We start from the raw sequence: 23,012 nt of genomic DNA on the forward strand, positions 1-23,012 counted from the left end.
TGAGTCAGAAATCATGAAATGTGTTAAGGATGAATTTCTATCCTTCCCTGCCCCCTCCACTTCCCATGGCTTCTTCAGTTACTCACAAAGTCAAAGACGCAAGTTTGTTAGAAAAGCTACCAAGTTGAGATCAGGTTCTGGGTCATATCCCTCCTTCAGAGTTCCTGTCTCTTCTGCACTTAAGATGGGATACTTTGTATCATGAGCATGCATTGATGCATTGTAAGGTCCTCATACTGTATCTATTTGAATGTGCATTAATGGCCTACAAGCACCTCAGGGTCAGGGACTTGGTGGTTTATTATCATGGCCTCAGCGCACAGTACATCATTCACAATGCAAAATTCCTCATGCCTGACTGGGTACTGAGCATCACTCTTCCCTCAATTACTTCCTTTCATAGTTTCCCTTTTTCTCCTCTACCAAAGGAGGAGGGGGAGGATTTACAGAAGAACCAGATGTAGCATCTGATAATGGAATGAAAACCTTAAATACACATACTGACTTTGCTATATTTAATTTTAGATGTTGAGACCCAAACTAGGAAAAAAAACCCCACAACAATGCTAGGATCAGCAGGGAAAGCTGGAGGAAGGAAACAGGATACAGTATCAAAGGTGAAAGGATGATGGCTGCCAGGGGCAACTGAAGAGAGTAGCACATAATGAGAGCAGGAGAAAGTGACCAATTCTTGTGCACAGAAAACTGTTCATGCTTGAAGGCTCAATGCAATCATTTTTATCTTATTTCTTCCTTTGAAATACCAGACTTTCTAAAGAAAACAGGCAGGTCATAGAGAATTAAACAGGTATATAAAGTAGGGAACATTCAATCATTACATGATACAAGAACTGCTGAGTTATTAACTTGAAAAGAGTTACACAAAATCGGTGATGTGTTACTATTACACATATGGGACTGCAGTGAGAAGGATGGAAAGAAATCACTCTCGTTTGGAGGCACAACACATTTTAGCCTTCAGACATGTAATGAACTATTAAGTATATGAGAAATAGAACTTATTAATTTCAAACCTAGTAGTTCAAAAGTTAATACTCACTAATGAAGGCTGTGACTTAAGAAGTTTTAGAATAAATCCAGCATAGGCAAAGGCAAGTATTTCTTTCAATAGTCTTTTTTTTTTGTGGGGGCGTGTATTAGGAGGGAAGAGTTTATAATCTCAAAGAGGATCATAAACATGTCTGAAAGGTTCGGAACCGCCGGATATAAGAAACTCTCAAAGTAGAAGGCAGAAGAATCAAAACATTTATTTAGGCTCCACAGTAACCAACCCATGAACCAGCAGCCCCATTTTGATATGTTGATCAAAAGCTTCCAGGCCCAATAAGTACGCCTTGCAAGAGTAACCAGGAGGCTACAGAGAAGCATGAATGCGTAAAGCAAAATCATGCTTCCCCCTTTATGGTAATAAGATTACCCACTGGCCTGAAGTCTTTGTTCAGCTTCCTCCCGTAGGTCAGCTCTGCTACTGGCAGCTCCTGCTTCAGCTGTGTCTGTGGCTGTAACTGTAACTGTAACTGTCGCTGTAACTGTCTCTGGCTCCAACCGGAAAAGGAAAAGAGGATCTTCAAGCTGTCCTCTCCCCTCTTATAGAGTTTTTTACATCATCAAGCTCCGCCTGAATGACCAGGGCTGATTGGTTCTTGAGTTGGCCCCTCCCCCTAGGGTAGAGGTTAACACCTCCCCTCAGCCAGCCCCATGACTCATCACACAGGAAGTTCTGGTCCTGCCCCGGAAGAGCAAGCCCCAGCGTCCAGGGAAGCTCAATGAGGTAAGCTGAGTCATTCAAAGAAAACAAAGGCCATTCTGGTTACAGGGCGGGGGGGAGGTTAATAGGTTATTCAACTTGCTCCAGGAATAAAAACAGGAACAGAGGAGTAATATTCTTATTATGTAAGCACAAGGCTCTTAGATACTGCTTGTGTAGCATAGCAGGAATCAAACTCCATAACCCCACAATTAGCTCAAAAGGGAAATTTTAGTGGATTAGAGTTAGGAAGGGAACTATTTAGACTGGGCTATTTGGGATGAGTACTGCCAGGCAAACCAGCTCTCAACCAAAGTAGCTAGCTGTAGGTCAGGCTCAAATCCCTCTATGCCTTTGAAGTGTGTGTTTGGCTGGAGGAGAGTGGAAGGAGAGAACATGGAAGCTGGGCATTACCAGCCTAAAAGAATTCACCAGAAAGCAATATGTGCTGAATATTGACTGGAGAACTGTCAACAAGCTGGAGAACATCTCTGACTCACCAAATAACTGAAGGAACATTATATTGACAAGAACTAATAAGGGTTGTGGGTTTTTTTTTTTGGTGGGGTGGAGTGTTGTAAGTTGGGAGGAGAAGAGAAAAAACACCAGACTGCTGCCCTTTATTTTTAAAATACTAGCTCATCTGAGATGGCATTTTTTAAAAATTAAGTTTTATCAATATCTTACCTATATCTCTCAATGAATCCCTCCTCCCTTCCTGTCCCTGAAGGCAATCCCTTTTAATAAAGAATTTTAAATGGGGGCGGGGGGACGGGAGGAAAATCATCTAAACCAGTGGTTCCATGAATTCATGAGGGCTCTTAAGACCTGTTCAGGAGGTCAAAAATATTTTTATAATACTATGCTATGCAATAGAATTTTTAAATGAATTTTAAAGATTTATTATTTTTTCATTTCAAATACAGTAAATATCAGTAGATATAAACCATACAAATAAAAATTTTTCAATTTTTAATAGTACAAAGGAGACCTAAAAGTTGAGAACCACCGATCTAAACTAACCAACATGTCTAAACATTCTGACAATGTCTACAGTATGGCACACTGCAGTATCCCACCTCTGCAAAGAAGCATGGGGAATTATCTTATCAAGGCTCATCTTTCTAAGTTTGGTTATTATAATTTTGCAGGGTTCAGTTTTGATTGTTTTATTTCTGCCATCCTCTACATTATAATTCATGTAAAAATAGTTTTCTTGGTTCCCTAAAGGGAAGGAGTTCATATAAATCTTCTTGTGACTTCTTTGTATTCATCATATTCCTTATTTTTTATAGTACAGTCATATTTTATGTAACAAAAGCAACGTGATGCGGTGGATGGGGCACTGGATTTGGATTTAGGAAACTCTAGGTTAAGAAAAAAACCAACAAACAAAAACAAAACCTGTTTTTCTAGCTGTGTGACCCTGGATCTGAGTTTCTTCATGTGTAAAATGAGTATTGAACTCAAAGTCTTTTGATTGCGTGAACTTGTTTTTCCAACATGCAAATGTTGGGCACCTATTTTGTTTCTGTTACTTTGTTACTATAAAAAAGGTATTTTTGGTATGTGGGGGGCCTTTTTTTTTGGTGGGGATGGAGGAGAAGTGATGTACTTAGGGTATATGCCCAGCACTGGAGAATCTGGGTAAAAAGGCATGGGTTTTTAACCACTTTCTTTTTTTTTCAATTTGGATAAAGAATTGCATTTTCTTAACAGCTAGAATGGAAGAAATCATGTAGTCCACCACCATCATCTTATTCATAAGTAATCTGAGACCCAGAAAAGTAGAATGGCTTGTCTAAAGTCATATAGCTAGGTAATGGAAAGAGCTGGGGTTAAAATGCAGGTTTTTTCATTCCCAATCCAAGTGCTTAACAATACTATGCTGCCCTGAACATCTGGCATGCTGTTAAATGGAAGACTCCCTCTTAATGAGCACTTTGGGACATCATATGACCCTAAAAGTATGGCAACGTCCTAGAAAGCTTTCTAAAGAATTATCATAACACCAGGGTTTTTTTTATTCAAACTTTTTGAAAAGTGGCAAACTCTGGATAGATCTTATTAACCAAAATATCCTATTCTCCATCCATGTTAGATCAATAAGAATTTACTGCAACATGCTAGGTTACTATGTGAATGGTTGAGAGATAAGTTAACACATTGCCCAGTTGGTTTATAATGTGAAAGAAGGGATCTAGAGACAAAAAAAATCCAATATGGCATTCTAGTCTCCTTGGGATCCAACTCCTTGACAATGCCAATAAAATTCTACAGGTGATGGCCAAATATTTGTGCTATTTCTTTTTTAACGACAGAGCAGGAAATTAAGCTAGCTAGCAGAGTTACCAAATATCTGGTTGGCTCCTATGCTAGAGGGGACTTAAATGGTCTGGTAGTAGGCTAAGTTACAGACTTGTCTAAACACCTGACTTTCCTATAGGACAGTGACATATGATAGACACCTCGATGTTAAAATCTGCAACTATCTAGGCAACCACTTAGTTACCCATTAGTGAAAGGACAAAGTTCCCCACTGCCCCCTGTTTTAATAGAGGCTTGAGAGGTTTAATCTTGTCATCACTATCTTCCTTCCTTCCTTTGAAGTGAAAGGAACAACTAGTTTAGAAGAATTAGGATCCTCACTTCCCTTCTAACTAATAATAATAATGTGCCTCAGACTCTATGGACTGTGTCACAGTGAAGGGTGTCACTGTGACTTGTACCCAAGTCTCTGGGATTTGGATACATAATAGTAGCTGTTCTACAATGGAATAACTGCCCAGTTAAGTGTCACTGGGGTAATGCTAGTCCATTCCAAGACATGAAAGAGATCAGAATTAATGGTGAAGTGGTCAAAATAGATGGTCAGATTTCACAGCCACTTCTTACAAGCAATAACATCTCTCCTCATGAAACCTCATTTATAAAACTATAACTCAAGAGTCTAATACAGTATGCTGAGTTGTCCATTACTTTTAGACATGACCTTGGATTTATGGACTGCTACAGGGCTCACAAAAGAATAAGGACTTGCAACCAGCTAGTCTAGAAATGGGGTGAGATAGGAAACCTGTTTTCCCAAGGCAGCCTGGTTTGCTTAATCCTCAAAAAGAGTTTCTTATAAACAGAGGTGGAAGTAAAAGCTTTTCATTCGGTCAGCACTGTACCTTCTCATCAAATCAGAAATAAAAACAGAACCTTTGTACTGGAAGAAGAGGTATATGCTGGGATAAACATTAAAGCCGTGAGCCACAACTCCTGAACAACACTAAAGGAAATGGAAACTCGATGCTTCAGAATTGCTTCTTCTCTCCCTTATGTAAACAGATCTGGTCTGCTGCAGCTGTCTGCTGATAAACTCAGGATAAATAGAGTTCAAAGTCGCAGAAAAACACAAACCCTGAATCTGGAGGTTAAGGTGGGCTAGCCTTTGGAGCTTTACAGTATTTTTTTTTCTTTTTCCCCAATGACTAGTAGGGGGGAGGCAGCAGCCAAAGTAAAGCAGGATGAATCATTAACTTATCTACATTGAAAAGTCAGGGTCATTACAAAAGCTGTGAGGAAGAAAGAACAAACCAGATGTTTGGCTATTTTAAATTCTGGAGCTCCTTGCCAGTTGCATCTAAACTTGGATCTATTAAACTTCTTAGAAAACTGAAAGTTTTCTTTGTTTTGGGGGTTTATACTTGTAGCCCAGCCCCTTTCAGGTTCCTGGAATGCCTTAATGCTTCTATTTTCACAGCATGTGCACGTAAAAGTCCCTCTACCAAAGGCATGCCTGACCTGCTGGGGCACATATATCAGAAAACACACCAAAATGAAAGGAAACTCAGGAAAATTGTGTTGGTGTTAATATCACTAATATCATGACTGCCAGACATGCAAATTTAATGTGGTAATTTGTAATTTTTTGGCCACAGAGGGGATATCCCAAGAAGTTACTTTAAAGAATAGAAACACAAGAATTTACCCATAGCCTGTTCTACTTTCTGTGACTAATTATAGGCATTCTGAAACAAAAGACCACAGGAACTTATCTCATATAAATTAAGTCTTCAGAACCATCTCCATATAGCTTTTTAATGTGGGTAATTTAAATGTATTCTAGTTCAATTCTCAAAAAATGATTTTTATAGTCCTATAAATAGAATTTATGCTGCAATCAAACATATAGGAGCTTGAAGTTCTCCAGCCATCCCATCACTCCTTGTAGTGCTGGGTAGCTGCTGCTTGGTGGAATAATTAAAAGGCAAGGCTGGAACAGGGAAGAAACACAGACTGAAAAGAAATGAGAGATGGGGGTCAGAGAACACAGCTGCAAAAGTGGCAAAGAAAAGGTGGACAGAGTGGGAGGTGGGGAGGTTGTAAAGAGAGAAAGGAGAAAAGAATGCACGTAAGGGAGGGTGATTGGAGGAGAGGTGTTCTGGAGTGATATGATATAGCAGATGACTGACATACCTTGGGAGCAGGTCGGGGAGGAGCTGTACACAGGTGCTGCCACATTAGCAGCAATGTGGTGGGTCTGGGTCACACTAGCTACAAAACTTTTTGCTTACATTATTGTAGTGACTGTGTACAATGTTCTTCTGGTTTTGCTTATGTGATTCTTTAAGTTCATTGAAGTCCTCCCATGTTTCACTGAATTCTCCATTTTCAGCACCTTACAGCACAGTAATATGCCATTATATATTTACATACCATAATTTCTTTAGCTATTCCCCAATAAATGGGTACTAATTCTCTTTTTTTCTATTTCTATTTTTCTATCTTTTTCTATGTTGCTGTCATGGAAAGTGCTGCTCTAAGTCCTTTGGACCTGTTTAATCTTTGAACTCCAAGGCATTTATTCCTAGCAATGGGATCACTAGGTCAAAAGGCATGTATGAAGAGGTTAGTGACTTTTCTGACATAATTCCAAATTATTTTCCAGGATAATTCACAGATGGACTAACAGTATGGTTGTGCCTTTCTTCACAAAGAAGATGTGGATGGGAGGACAGGCAGGGAAATAACATATTTCTTTGCTGTGTATACCATACTCCCCCAACAGGAGTAAAAATGCAGGGAGCACAAAATACCCTCCATTAAAACCAAATAATTTTATGCCATAATACTAGCATGGAAGATTTTCCATTACTAATAATTTCATTTTTTAAAATGCTAAAAAATTTCAGTGAACAATTCTGGAAAATGATAATAAAAATAAAATATAAATAATATTTGACTTCTTTCATAAAATTCAGCTGTTACAAATTCATTCACTAGTTTTCCAGATATTGTTGATCTGACTGTAGACAAAATTATTATTTGTACCATGTTGTTAATGTTCTTGGTATCCAAGCAAATTTTTGACTGTGTACCAAATTTTAGCTAAGGCTTAAGGATTTCAATGCTCATGTGGGATAAGCCCAGGGATGTGATGGTAAAAGTTTAACAAGGAGAGAGAGAGACAATGTGTTCACACAATTTTAAATATACTATGCATTACTAATAATTTCTCAAGTCTAGACAATCAATAAAACAATATCTCAAGACCTGACAGGCATTGCTTATTTCTTAAATATAAATGCTCTCATCCTGAAAATAAAATTTAACAATTGGATCTCTGAGCTGGCTCCAGTACATCTGTGACACTTGTTCCCTTAAGTGTATAATGACACAAAATCAGGATAATGGTGAGAAATGCATCTAAATACCTAAGGACCTTTATTCTCCAGCAAAACTGTGCAGATGACCTCAAATTATAAAATGAAATTAGACCTTTCTCATTTACCGAATTTCAATAATGGATCAAAGGGAAAGCCTAAAACTTGGGGGAGAAGGTGAAAGTAACATCCTATTTAAGACAATTGTGAAATTCTTTAAGGCAAGGTGTTGTGGAAAAACTACTAGACTTGGAGTCAGGAGACTTCAATTGGTTAATCAACAAACATTTACTATGTGTTAGGCACTGGGGATATAAAGACAAACATGAAAGCAGTCCCTACCGTTAAAGACATTCTATTCCATTGAAGGAGACAACACGGACACTATAACTAGATAGAAAATATATACCCTTGACTAAGGCAATAATAGCTGGGGGTAAGAAGGGGTATTCTGGGGAAAATCAGGAAAAACTTCAAATATAAGGTAGTAATGTAAATTTCCATTTAAATCCTGACTTTGACACTTTGTGACCAGTCTCTTTTAGAAACTGAAGCCTTAGTTTCCTCATCTGTAAAATAGCTATATTCATTGTAGTATTTTGTATACAGAGTTGCTGTGAGCAAAGTGCATTATAATCTAAAAATGCCATATAAATGTCAACTAAGATTTCTGTGTTCTTGTGGCCATACACAGACCTGCTCAGAAAGTCGGTGAAGTCTCTGAGTGCAAATCGAAGTATAATTTTCCCTCTTTCTTCACTTTTTTTTAAATACAGCTAACATGGAAATATGTTTTTGCATGACTTCACATGTATAATTGATATCATATTGCTTGCCTTCTCAGTGGGTATGGGAGGGAATAGAAAGGAGAGAGAAAATTTGGAACACAAAATTTAAAAAGAAAAGAACTCCAAAAATAATTAATAATAAATCAAAATGGTCTCAAATAAATAAATGAACTCTTAAAAAAATTATTGAAGTCATCCAGTCAGAAAAGCCCTAAACTGAATGTGATGTATACTGTAGCAGTTAGATAGCATTTTAAGTTAGACTGAAGGGATCTAAAAGTCTAGAATATGTGACCAAATAAAGCAATGTAGAACAGAGTTTTGGAGATTTCCAAGAAGAGGGAAATAAGGTAGAAAAAAGATGGCCTTGATGGTGTTCCACCAAATAATGGGAAAAAACCAAATGGGGAAGATGAAAAGATTCCTCAGCTATTAAACAGAACAATCTGATCATTTCCATTATTTCTTGATGAATTTTAAAAACTAATCATTGATCTAATATTATATGGTCATTTAGTGGGTATCCCAGATAAATATGTTCGTTATTCCTCTAAGCACAGTGTGAACATCCTTTGAAGAAGATGCAACATGGTCTATGAAAAGCAATGCTGCATTATGTTGGAAAGCACTGGGCAATGGGGTCAAGGGTGGGTCACCAATTGGGGAATGGCTGAACAAGTTGTGGTATATGATTGTGGTAGAATACTATTGTGCTATAAGAAATGATGAGCTCAATGATCTTGGAAAAGACATGGAAAGACTTGCATGAAGTAACAAAGAGTGAAATGAGCAGAATCAAGAGAACACTGTATACAGTAACAGCGATATTGTTTTAGGGACTTTGAGCAATTAAGTTATTTTGACCATTATAAATACCCAAATTAACTATAAAAGACATATGAAAAAGATGCTCTCTGCATCCAGAGAAAAAATTGATAAATAGAAGTGTGTATAGAATAATTTTATACACACACACACACACACACACACACACACACACACACACACACAATGTGTCTAATGGTGTCCATCTATAGGGTGGGGGGAAGAAAAAAAAAAGAAATTTACATGATAATGTATATTTAAAAGGAATAGCAAGCAGCACATAGTGTATTTGCAGTTTCGTGTGCAATCATCTTTTTTATTATACTGTGTTATGGAAATGCTTGTTTTAGTCCATAAACCAAAAATAAATTAATTGAAAAAAAAAAAGGAATCAAGGGTTAGTGCCCTAATTCTAAACTGTGCCACTGAGAGGCTGTGTGGCCTTAGACAATTCATCCATCTATCTGTAAAATAAAAGAGGTTGTACTAAGCTCCTTCCAATTCTGTAACTGTGTGATCCTCCATCTGCCTACACACCACTGAGCTTTGCAAGGGGGAAAAAATATAGATATCCTGAAATACATTTCAAGTCTGCTCTATAGTACAGAGTTACCTTTATATAAGGATAAAAAAAAATTCCACAGAGTCATTCTGTAAAACAGACCTAAAATAGACATCAGTGACTCATGTTTTTTCTTGCAAGTTCTTTTATTTTTGCCCAGTAATCTTCTTGAAGGGTATCAAGTGTTTAAGGCAAGCAGAAATTACTGAGATAATGCATCGAAAACTGTAAGAACTGCACCTTATCTCTGAAACTTCCCAGAAGAGATCCAGAACTAGTCAAGAGCTTAGCATAATCACCAACCACACAGGAAAAACCAAGTAGATGAAGTCTGTCTATTGTTCAAACTATAACATGTCACCAGAAGGAGCAACCTTTAAAGCCTTGTCTGTAGTGTGTGTGTGTGTGTGTGTGTGTGTGTATGCACACACACATACATGAATGCCAATAGTTATTTCTAAGAAAGCAGAAGATTTTCAGTTAAAATACCTCAAACAATTACATTTCACTTTAAATTTCATTGGTGGGTACCAACCAATGATGAAGTGAAGATATTCTTTGTAACTCTTCATATTTTAAATATAGTAAAATTAATATAAAAATTAAAACAAATTATAGATAAATATTTAATTATATATTAGAATTAAAACATTAAAATAAGTATTAAACATTGCCAACAAAATGTTACAGTTCTATGAAACAAAGAATATTTCAAAAATGTTTAATGAATGCCTTTTGCTTTTATTATTTTATTATATTTTATATAATATATATTTAATATTTAATATATTTAATTAATTAATATTTAATATATTTGTTATAGTCATTTTTAATATACTCCCTCTTCCCCAGACTCCTTAAGGGCACCAAGTTCTTCTTGAAACACAATTAAGAAAAAATAACTGATATAGTGATTGCATCTGGCAATGTATCCAACATTCTGTTCCAGTAGAGCCCAGATTAAAAAACAAAACAAAACACACACACAATACTAATATGCAACAGATTATCTGGGAAAGGTCTTAGTTTACTCATGTAAAATGACAAAATTTTGACTTTTTTTCTAGTTAAAGTTTAAAGTATTATGACTTTCTTTTAGGACAATGAAGGTCAGCTTATTATACTGTAAATATCTATGCACACATATATTAAAATATACAGAAGGGAAAATAAAAGTACTAAGAAGTAAATTATTATTATTCAATTAAGAAATGTTGCTGTTGTTATTTCAGTTTCCTCAGCTCAGTTTGAACAGATAAAAACTATTCCATAGTCATATACAGCACCAAACTCTTATATAAGCTATTCTGCCCACACCTGCCATTGGGAACAAGGGCAAGAGAAGAGTGAGGATTGCTCAGGACATCAATCACTACAAGGGAAATATCTATCTTATGACTATAGTTCATTGGTAACTATGACTCATTCAAAATATTAATCATGTCTTTTTATGTTTACTGATATCCCTTGTCCATTTAGTGGTTACACATCATTTAAAACAATTTATATTTGGGGGTGAGAGGAGGCATAGTGGCATTTTTACAGGAAAACATGGAGGAATAGTGGTGTTTGGTTCTTGGAAGTGCTATGTGTCTGAATCTACATCTACATCTGAATGAACCAATCAGAGATGTCATAAAAAGAAACACTGTGTATTCCACTTCTTTGGTTAATGATAGCCCTTAACTGTAAGTCTCAGCTGTAACATCATACTATTAAGATCTTTGATTAAGGATGACAAATCATTATTCTGATGCTGCTCATTGATGAAAAATTGAAAAAGCAATACAATTTAAATTTTTTTCCTTTAACATATGGCCAACCAAAATATTTAGAATTTGGGGAAATGATATCTAAATAGTTGCATAAGCAAGAGACGAGAGTACCAGTCATGAAAAATATGAATAAAAAGAAAACTACGTAGTGAAGGTTGAAATTTAAATTTTTTAAAATCATAACTCTGTGGATTTAATTCTCAAGTTTTAACTTGTTTTAACAATGATCATGAATGATTATTCCAAGAATCTGTTCTTTACCTTATTCTAGTCAACATATTAATAACTAGAACAAAGAATGTCTAGATGGCACACTGATGATACGAAGCAAGACTAGTTTGCTAACTTGGATGAGAGATGACGGGCCAAATTTAATGGCATAGTATTTTAAAGGGATAAATGTAAGTTGTATATTTGGGTCCAAGAAAATCTACTTCATGAGATGGGATGGGGAAAGCATCTCTAGTGACCAAGTGATATAAAGGTCTGGGGGTTACCATCTTAATGACTTAATGGAATTTTAGACTGCATGAATAGAATAAGAGTATCCAGAATGAAGGAGATGTGTCTTGCTGAATTGTGATTAGATTAGACCACAACTAGAGGATTCTGTTGCATTATTAGTATTACTAATAAAACGCTATTGACAAGGGGGAAGAATGTGAACTGAGAAAGTTGATAATGATGGTGGGCATCCTGCACGCTATGCCATATAAAGAATGGTTGGAAGAACTCGGAATGCGACATATAGAACTTAGCATGATATACAAGAAAACGTAAAGGGACTATTGCAGAAAATTAAATATTTCAAAGACAATCTTATTTTTTTAAAAAAAAGGATTAGATTTGGTTGGTCTGTCTCAAAAGGCAGAACTAGGGGAAACAGATAAAGAATAACAGAGAAGATTTTAGTTTCATATAAGGGAAATCTTCCTAAAATATTAACTATCCAAAAGTTCAACTGGCTGGCTCCAGAGGTAGTTTTTTATAGAAACCATTAAGAAGATTATTCTAGATACAAGCATTAGAGAACAGAAACACAAGACATACACTTTAATAGTTCCTTTTTTTTTTAAGATGAAGCATGTTGAAAATTCTCAAGAGTAGTTAAAATTTTGCCATATTTTTAAGGACATTTAGAAACTTATTCAGTGACAATGATGGCACTTAGGTAAAAGAAAGGTATTTGACTAAATACAGTTGCCATTAACACTGTGAGTCTTAAACAGCACTTTTATTTTAAAAGTGTTCTCTCAAATTCCCAGCGAATTTGAATTGAATAGGTCAATATCATCCTCAGTTTCACATACCAAAGGAGTTAACTGAAAATCTAACACGTCCATGTACTAAATATAAAGCTCATGGGAGAGCCCCTTAGGCCCTTACACAGGACCTATATATACTCTTTACACAATTCTGACAGACTTGGTTATCTGGTTTCTCAGCCAGCGGCAAAACAGAAGCAACAAATTTGGGCAGGGAAACTGACAACAGCAAGAAAGGAGAGCTTATCATGGGAAGAAAAAGGAAACTAAAAAACTAGAGAAGAAAACTCACAAAGCAGAACAATATGAAGCAATTTTATGTTGGCTTGAACACCAATATTTTGGGGGAAGGAGGCTGGCAAAGTGTTCCTCTATACTATTAAACAGTGCAGTAATTAAAGTTCATAAATACTACAGATTTAGCATTAGAATTGACCGTGGGGGTCATCTAGTCCAACATTCTGATTTACAGATGAGGAAACTGAGGACCAGAGGTAAGTGATTTGCTCTAGTTCAGATAAGTGGCCTCTGTCAGTTCCAGGATTTGAACTCACAGCCTCCTAATAAAATGTAAAACTATTTTTTATATGCTTTGTTTACAAAGAAAAAAAGATGTATGTGACCTCTTTTGTATAGATTTCCTTCCCTCCCTCTCTTCCTCAAGGAGTTTCAATGATCAATTCACCTATGCCTATACCTCTTGAAATTTCCAGCTCTTTTGAAGACTCAGCTCAAGTGCCACTGCCAACTCCAAATTAGTTTTCATTACTTGGCATATATTTTGGAGATGCAGTTCCCCGCCCCCTCCTCCATTTCTACATTTGCTCCTTGAAGAAAAAAGCATTATTTTTTGGGGGAAGGGTGTCTTTGAATTCCCAGGGTTGGAACATAGTAGGTATTGAATAAAGGCTATTTAAAAGTTTTCTTGCAGTTTTAAAGAATTAATTACGGTGTTCTTTTAAATGGGGAGCTAATGTGTTTGAAATAGGATTTGCTTTAAGAAAGTTTTAGCCAATTTTTAAGAAGGGGCATCAAAGTCCCTTCTAACTCTAACTCTTACTCTGTTTTTGTTGTGTTGTTTTTCAGTCTAATCTGACTCTTTGTGACCCCATTTGGAGTTTTCTTGGCAAAGATACTGGACTGGTTTTCCATTTTCCTTCTCCAGCTCATTTTACAGATGGGGACCTGAGGCAAACAGGATTAAGTGACCTGCCCAGGGTCACAGAGTATCTGAGGCCAGATTTGAACTCAGGAAGACTCATCTTCCTGATTTCATGCCCAGCCCTCTAACAACTGCACCACTTTTGCTGCCCTAAATGTCTAGATTGATCCTAAAATAAGGAACATTAGTTTTTTTACTTGAGGACTGTGAAATCCTCTCCACAAAGGGCCAGATTTCAGTGGTATCACAAAAGGAATTACAACTGAAGCCCTGTCCAGTTGTAATGTACTGGTCCCTGTCTACGAGTCTAGCAGGCCACTGAAACAGGGATTGCAGCAGTTACCAAATCTAGTACAACCTTGTAATGGAGACTTTTTTCTTGTGCCTATAAAAAGAGCCCTTTTCCTGGGAATTAAAATTCATGGTGAAAAACAAAATACAGAAATTTGTTGAAGACTTTATGTTATGGTACTGTTGTAGTCATCTGCATTTCTCTCTTAAGACTGGAAGACAGTGTAGTGGGAAGAAACTAAGAAATCTAAACTTCAAGAGAACAATGCATAGAATCTTTGCCATGGCATTAAAGAAAAAAGTAAAAACATATGGGCCCTTGAATTCAACATACATATTTAACATATCATCCATTCTGCTGGTGCCAAAAGAAATCTTAACTAAAACACAAAGCTGTATGTAGCTCCTTATTTGGGAAAGGCAGGCTCCTAGGAATGAGGATGGGGGTAGAGTTTAAGTTTTTTATAACAAGAAAAAAGTCTAGGGGATATTAGTCATTGAGTACACACTATACCCTTACAAATTTGTGGAGTGGTTTACAAGCCTATGTTAGACACCATTTTATTACGACCTATAAACATTTAAGCCTTTAAAATCAAATACCCTTTATACTAGTTGAATCACTTAACAGACACTTCAATATATTTACCTTGATAAGAGCTCCAACTGATAGTTACACAGCTTAAAACAATCTATTTCTAGTTGAGGATTTTATATTTATAGTAAATCTTAAATTTCTATGACTGTGATATGAGAATCTCATCTAAGAGCCAAAACACATAATAGATTATTTGCACTGGGGGCAATGAGCAACATCACATACTTTTTGTAAGACTGAATTCTCTTGCTCACACTACAATGCATTTTAACATCTTATAATATTTAAGTTCTTACAGTGCAATCTGTCATGCAGAATCTAAAAGATTTTTTCATAATGGCTAAACCTGACTTGGAAAGGAGACTTACAAAGAATCAATCAATCAACAATAAACATTTACTAAGCACTTCCTGTGTGAATAGCAAAGACTCCAGTATCAGACAAATGTACAGACAATTGTAGGGTCACCTACAGTTGGACATGACTGAACTGAACAACAGTAACAACAGCAGCAGCGGCGGCGGCAGCAGCAGCAGCATGTGCCAAGCACTGTGCTAAGTGCTGAGGATGCAAAAAAGCAGTCCCTGCCCTTAAGGTTCTTACAATCTAATGGGGGAGACAATATGAAAACAAATATATACAAAGCAACCTATATACAGGAAAAATAGGAAATAATTAACAGAAGGAAAACACTAGAACTAAGAGGGGGATGGTTGCTTCCTGTAGAAGGCAGGATTTTAGTTGGGATTTAATGGAAGTCAGAGAGGATGGCAGATACTGTCATGCATTTTCCCCTTAAAAACAATTCTGCAAGGTATAAAGTGACTGCAATGGATATTTGATTTTCCTTTTTTTGCTAAACCAAGGTCAAATTAGGAACTTTACCAAATTTGGCTTGAATAATAAAAGCTCTCTATTGACAAAACACCTTTAATTAACCTCATACTGTAAACACAGTGAGAGTTGAATCTCTATTTTCTTATCAAATGCACTAACCCCAGTATACCAACATCCACTGTGTAGAGGCTGTCCCAAAAGTCTGACTGCAGATTTTAAGACACCTTTTAGCAAAAAGGCTCCATGATTTTAGAAGAGGAATTGAAGGAACATGCTAAATGAAGGAACATGTAAACTTTTAGGTCAAAAGCACAGTGGCTTGCAAAGAGCAGACATGATAAACATCTAATTCAATCTATTTCAGAAGAATGGAATCTGACTAGTGAACCAATTTTTCATGACAAGCGGCCGAAATTTTAACTTCACTTCAATGGATTAAGGATGGATGCATGCCAAAGGAAGATGTTCACAATGACACGGTCTGCGAACACCTGCCAAACAGAACATAGGATCACCAGACAAAAATGAAAAGCTCCTATAATATTAGTGGTCACATTTTATAAAGTAAGATTTCCCTTCAAAAGAGGATATTTAAGAATAATCTTTTACTGACAGCAATATTAGACTTCTGAAGTTCTTGTAGCCAATCTACACTGGTGGAAGCAGTGCAGGGGGGTTCTACACTAAAACCTCTCTAGAACAATGAAATCACAGGACAAGACCTGAATTTCAATGAAAAAAAAATCTAAACATTCTGGTATCCATTGATCATTAATCCACCAAAGGGATTCTCTTTGGGAGGAAAGGCCAGTGGAACAAAAAGGCTACTGTGATTTCGGGGAGAAAGGGAAAACTTACAGGAAAAGGGATGTGTTAGTTCTACAATATCCTGATCAGAACTTATCTGAAGTATTTTGTTCAGTTCTGGGCACCATGGTCTAATATAAAATGTACAGAACTGGGTAATCTGAATACCAAAGGACACTGAGTTCATGCTGTATGAAGATGTGGCTGAAGGAACTGGACATTTTAGCCTGGAGAAGAGAAGACAGGCGAAGAAAGATCAAGAAGAAAGATATCTGATAACTGCCTTCAAATATCTGAAGATTTACAAAGTGGAGAAGCGAACTACATTTGTTCTGACTGACCCCCGGAAGGTAGAACAAGCAGCAAGTGGTACAAGCTTTAATGAGGCCACTTTAGGCTTGAAGTCAGGAAAACCTCCTAAGGGCTGGAGCTTCCTTCTTAAATGTCTTCCAGCAGGGCTGGAGGACCACTTTGTCTGGTACACTTTAGTGGGCATTCATTCCTTTTCTGCAGGGTTCTAAGTTCCCCTTCAAATCTCAAATTCTGTATCTGCCCTCAGTATACAAGTATTATCTAATAACTATCTAGATCCCAGTGTTGTAAACCTGCAGCAAATTACCCAAATCAGTGCTACTACGTGTTGATCCTTGAGACAAAATGAATGGAGTATCTTCACCGATTAACTTATGTCAACTCTGGCTTCCTGGACTGCAGCAATTTAAGGTCTCCTTGTCACTTCCTTGGAGCTGGGACTTGAATATCTATCATGAAAGCAGAATCTATGGGGCGAACATGGGACTAGAATTAGAAAACCTCAGAGTTTTCTCTGAGGAGTGGAGGCCCTTAAGTCTCAGCGGGTTAGTACTAGATGGCCTCTGAGGTCCCTCCCATCTCTAAATTTCTGATCTTACAATCTTCCATCATTCAAGCTCTATGAGCTTCAGTCTCCTTTTCTGTAAAATCTATCTTCTATCTGCCTCACAAGACTATTATAAGGATTAAGCTGAAAAATGCAGAATTCCATGTAGATGTAAGATATTATCATCTTTAAAAAGCTTCACTGAATTCAATTCACTAAACATTTACAAGGCACTAAGCAGTTACAATACAGATGACAGTTTTCTGAACTGTCTGTACGAAAAGAGAGAACTCTGAAGTGAGAGATGGGAAGAGACAGGCTATTGTATAAAACAGCCTGCAAATAAACTGAAAAGAAGGCTGAACCTTGTGAAGAATGGGGGAGCAGATGAAGAGGAAATGAGGATAGGCTCATAAAGGTGATAAATTTCAAAGGTGGGCATAAGAACCTCTGAAATCAGGACTGGTGGGAAAAGCAGATTCCTTCATTAGTGGTTCTGTAGGCTGAAAGAAAAATCATTATTAACATTAGGTGTTTTATTTCCTGAATGGTGCATATGACTGCCAGGCTCTTCAAATACCCTGTCATCTACTATCCTGATTTAATTACTAATAAAGTTAACCAAGGAATCAATTTGGAACTACTGGAGAACAAAAATGAGGTCCAGGCAGAGCTCTGAATTTTAAAAATCCTGGAAAAGGAGAGAGAAGTGAGGGTTGAGTGAAATACAGGGCAGAGAGCTAGATGATTATTTTATGCTAGTCTTTTCAGAGTGGATGAAAAAATAACCATGTTTACTTTGGTCTGATTTCCTCACACTAAAGAAACATTTTGGTAAAATATTAAAGATTTCATAGGGATGAAAAAATAGAAATGGAGAAGAGACAGCGGAACTAGTAGTAGTAATTAGCCCAGAGTCTAAGGAAGAGAAGATATAGAAAATGAGATTCCTTGGAGAAACACCTGCAATTTCACATTTTATTAGAGAAAATATTAGCATGGAAATAAAACTTTACTTTAGAAGGGAGAAAAACCCCTGACAACAAGTAGATGAATAGGACAGAAAGAACCTTGGGCTTAGAATCAGGAGAGATTTGGGTTCGTATCATGCTTTTCATACTTGTTAATTCTGTGGTCACAGCAAACCAATTAACCTCTTGGGTCCTCAGTTTCAACATCTACCTCAGAGGGCTTTTGTGTCAGTGAAACCAGATTATGTATGTAAACGTTTATGAAAGCCTTACATAAATGCCAGCTGTTTTATTAAGTTTACATTTTATAATACGCTACTTTTAATGTTTATAAAATATTTACTATAGTAACATAATTGACAGTAACAGTACAATCAAATAGAACTCATTGAAAATTGCTTAAGTTCTATAATAGTAGGGTCACAATCAAATGGGGAAAAAGAGCCTGTTGCAGACAAGAAATTTATCTAACATACACTGAAAACTAAGAGCACTGAGATCGCAGACTGTAGTGTAAGAGCTTTGGAATTGGAAAGGCGCTTTAAAAATGGACTAGTCCAATACCCTTATTTTTTACGGGTGAGGAAACTGATACAGTAACTTGCTCAAAGTCACACAGTTATTGCTTGTGTCCAGTATAGGCTCCTCCTCCCCCGCTTTGCCTCAGAGAATCCAAGGAGCTTCCAAGCCATGGGTAACTTGTCACTTCCTACACGAAGCCTTTTCTGATCTCCCTCATTTACTGAAATTACTTTGTATATACTTTGCATTTATTTACTTCTGTATGTGTAGTTACCTTCCAGAAGAATGTAAACTAGAGCCTGGCTTGTTGCCTTGCACATAGCTGTTGAAGAAAAGTAATAGAGCCAAGGTTCAAATTCAGATCTTTTGTCTACAAATATTTCCACCGCACCATGCTATGTGAGCTTGGACAAGGTCAGTCCAAAAATTATCCTCTAATCCTGCTTGATATGGTCTTGCAACTCCCATGATCACCCTTGCTTGATGCCTACTCCAACTCAAATCCCTAAAATATATTTACCATTAATCAATAATCTCATTGTCTTATTTTGAACTTATATATGTGTATGTATGCAAGGACCATTACTATGACTTTTGCCTGGCAAGGAGCCCTGTGGCTCATGTCATTAGATGACATGCTAAATGGTGTAAAAACCTGTCGTGGGATCATTCTAAATCAGGGCAAAGCCTTGATTAGCTTGTAAAATGACCCAGAATAAGATCCATCAGCTGGAGAGTGGCCTAGAGAAGACAAAAAGAGAGAGCAAGAAGAGATCGGTGTAGGAATAATTCAAGTGCCTCATTTGCAAAAAGCATCTCAAGAAATGTTAAAGGGGAAAACATTTCAAAAGGACAAAGAAAAAGAAACAGGTTTCAAGTCCATAGGCTTTAGAAAGCACAAGAGAGATAAGCATGTGAGTCAGTGTAGAAACAACTACTAAAAACTGAAGTCAGCCTTTTTATAAAACATGATTGGGGTTTGATGCCAAAGATATATGCTCTGTAATGAAAAAATAAAACATAAAATTATCTTATCATGTGGACTGCTGACTGGGTAGAGAAACAGAGTGTCCTTGGGGTGGACCGCAGCACTTTAAAATAATGCCCATGAAAACTTTTTTTTCAGTCTGAGAAATCTGTCTAATTAATTAAGAAGGTTTCTGCCCACTGTCGGCCTAAATGGAGTATCGATTCCATTATCCTGGAATAATTAGTGCAGACAAGACACGATGTTTCTAGCCAGTGCATATCATCAACATGCCACGTACTACTAAGGGTCTAAAGTGTATGTCAGCAAAACTAACAGTGGAGAGAAAACTCTTCTTGCCAGAGTTGGTACACTTTTTTTGGCAAAACACCACCATCTTCCTAGGGTTTTAAGGTCACCAACAGAATATGATCATAGTGGCATTCGTGAACTATTTTGAATCGTCCAAAAAAGAATGAATTCAATGACCAGCTTTCCTAGGACACAAGATGCTTTTCCAAATTGCAGCTACTTCCAACATCAAAAAATCAACTTCGGCAGGAACCCAAATGCCACCTGCAAAGGCAGTATAAAAGTCTTTGGCACCTAGGTCCTGTGGAAGAGCTTAGATCTATGAATTTGCAGTGCAAAAATAGTTTCATCTTGAGAGAGCAGCATGAAAATAGAGGGCAAGTTGAATCATGTTAGTTTTTTCTAGAAGGGTACCCACTACATGGAGGGCAGACAACTAGATCTCCTAAAAATTTAACTTCAATGCAGATAAACCTTGATGTTCTCACAATAAGAGGAGATGAGTCCAAAGCAAATACTTTGGGGCAATTAGTAGAGAAACATGCCCTAAGGACCCACATCAAAATGGGTCTCTTCATTTAAGCAGATTTGGTGGGACTCAATTTGGATCATTTAAGTATGATACCATTCTGCCAGAGAAGGATGTCATTTAGGCACTCCTCACTCAAGTTTTTCCACAAAAGAGTAACACTGACATTTTCATTTAAAATGAACTCATTTATCATTCCGTTACTACTATCTCTAACTCATACAGCCCCAAAAACTAAAGTGCCTTGTCAACAAAAAAAGTCTACTTTCTATGAAGTTTGAGGAGTTAAAATATCAATCCTAATTCTTTACTTTAATGCCCAATTTTCATTCTCTGACATTGCCCAGACAGCTAGTTCTATGATTACTAAAGATAAACAAAGCAATCCAGTCAGACACCATAATGTGTTTCTTCATTGAGTCAACTTAGTACAGAAATAACATAAAAAGAGTGGATTATAGACCTTTGAAAAGTAGAATCACAGATGATCCTCTGAGCCTGATTTTCTTTGTAACAAGAATTCTTAAAAAAAAAAAAATCCTAGTGACTGTGAATGACCTTCCTATCACCAAAATAAAAAATTGACAAACTGAATCTATTCTAGGAAAATTACTCACTTCTGAGCTAACGAATCACAGGTCCACAGGCCAAATTAGACTGTTGTTTACAAAGCTGCTGTGAAAAAAGCTACTAATTCATTTGCTGATATAGCTAATAGGAATCATGTATTTACATTTGCAAAAATCATACAAACAACAAAGTGTTGTAATTTTAATGGAAGTCTCTTTGTAAAAGGGAGCCACTTTTATATTTCCCAAAAGGCTTGCTATGACATGAGATAGGAGAGGGGAGTGAAGACAATAGAAGCCCTGAGTGAAAATGAGGTACCATAGCCAACCGTGTTTATCACTTGTCCACAGAAACCCTGAGAGATTGCAGGCAAAGAAGATGGGGTGGCAGTAAACAACTTGGAGACTGATAACATAAGGATTCAAATACTAGTCACTGATAAAATAAAATAATATTTATAAAAATGATTTGCAAACCTTAAATTGTCATTCGGTCATGTCCAATTCTTGAGATACTGGAGTGGTTTGCTATTTCCTTCTACAGCTCATTTTATAGATAAGGATCTGAGGTAAACTGTGTTAAATGACTTGCCCAGGGTCCCACAGCTAGTAAGTGTCTGAGGCCAGATTTGAACCCAGGAAGATGAGTCTTTCTGATTCCAGGCATGGCATTCTATTCTCTGGGCCACCTGCACCTTGCAAACCTTAAAAGCTATATAAATGCTAGCAGCTGCTATTGCTACTACTACTAATACCTCCATCTCCACCCTGTCCCATTAGGATAATCAAAATCTCTTGTGGGCATAGGAAAAGGGAGAATTAACTTAGTTTCAAGCTGTTCCAATAATACAGAGTTTCATAAGTGAAAAAATAAAATAATAATTTGCATGGAATGCATATTAGATTTTTTAACTCCACCACTAATAAATAATCTCATTGATGTTAATTTTCTTTGGTGTTTTTAAGCAGTGTTACAGACAGAACATATTGCACGGAATTTTCAACTGATCTGTGGGATGTGTTCCCTGTACGATGCAGACATAGTCAGTATGCACGTACCTTTATACTGTTGTGTTGTCGCTTTGTTGTTTTGTGTTTGCTTTTGTGCTTTGCACCTTCTCCTGTCATATTGATGACGTGTGTTCCCCCACTTTCTATTAGTGTACTGTATTTTTTATTCTGGGTGAGGCCCTCAAATAATTATTTCTTTTTAATGCGGTGCTAAGATAACCTAAGGTTGGACAGCCCTGATGTAGGGCAAGATAAACGACTTACCCACAAAACCTTCTCCACCAACCAGTTTCAGTGCAATTTTATCAGCCAATACTGAAGAGTTGCCATGAGCAATGTTAGCGAAGGGGCCAGCATGAACAAACACAGGTGTTCCCTATAGCATTAGAAAAATAAAATTCAAAGAATAAGAATGCATATCAGTTGTGAGCATAAACAATGGTAGAAAAATGACTAGTATGGAATTGTTTTACATGATTGTATCTGTATAACCTATATTTGATTGCTCAACATCTCAGGAAGGGGGGAGGGCAGGGAGTGATAGAACTTGTAATTCAAAATTAAAAAAAATAAAACAATTGTTAAAAATATTGTTTTAATCTAATTGGGGGAAAAGAAAATATATTTTAAAAAAAGTACAGTAGAGTTTCAGAGGATATATTTAGAGCTAGAAGGGACCTTAAAAAAAGGTCTAGTCCAAACCACAGCGAAAGGTGAGGACACTCAGCTGGGAATCAAGAATCTGAAAATGGTAGCACAAGAAATGGCATCTGACTTCTTCATATCACCCTTGGAATATGAGTGAAATACTACTATGTATATATAGAAGGGCTACAGTTAGAAGACCTCATTAATACAGAAGAGGCCTGCTCACTTTTGAGGTATTAAGATATACCAAGTAGAGGAAGGAAGGAACCATACATTGAGTAAGTACCTACTATGT

General features: G+C 36.8%; 1 protein-coding gene across 1 annotated transcript in view; it reads right to left on the bottom strand.

Moving 5' to 3' along the window:
• Positions 1-23,012, bottom strand: part of MTHFD1L (methylenetetrahydrofolate dehydrogenase (NADP+ dependent) 1 like) — a 193,368-nt gene that overhangs the window by 79,370 nt on the left and 90,986 nt on the right. Inside the window, exon 20 of the mRNA XM_036769181.1 lies at positions 22,334-22,445. Within this exon, the coding sequence (XP_036625076.1) occupies positions 22,334-22,445 (112 nt within the window). The remainder of the gene's footprint in view (positions 1-22,333; positions 22,446-23,012) is intronic.

This window comes from Trichosurus vulpecula, chromosome 7 (assembly GCF_011100635.1).
Source record: "Trichosurus vulpecula isolate mTriVul1 chromosome 7, mTriVul1.pri, whole genome shotgun sequence".
Lineage (NCBI taxonomy): Eukaryota > Metazoa > Chordata > Mammalia > Diprotodontia > Phalangeridae > Trichosurus > Trichosurus vulpecula.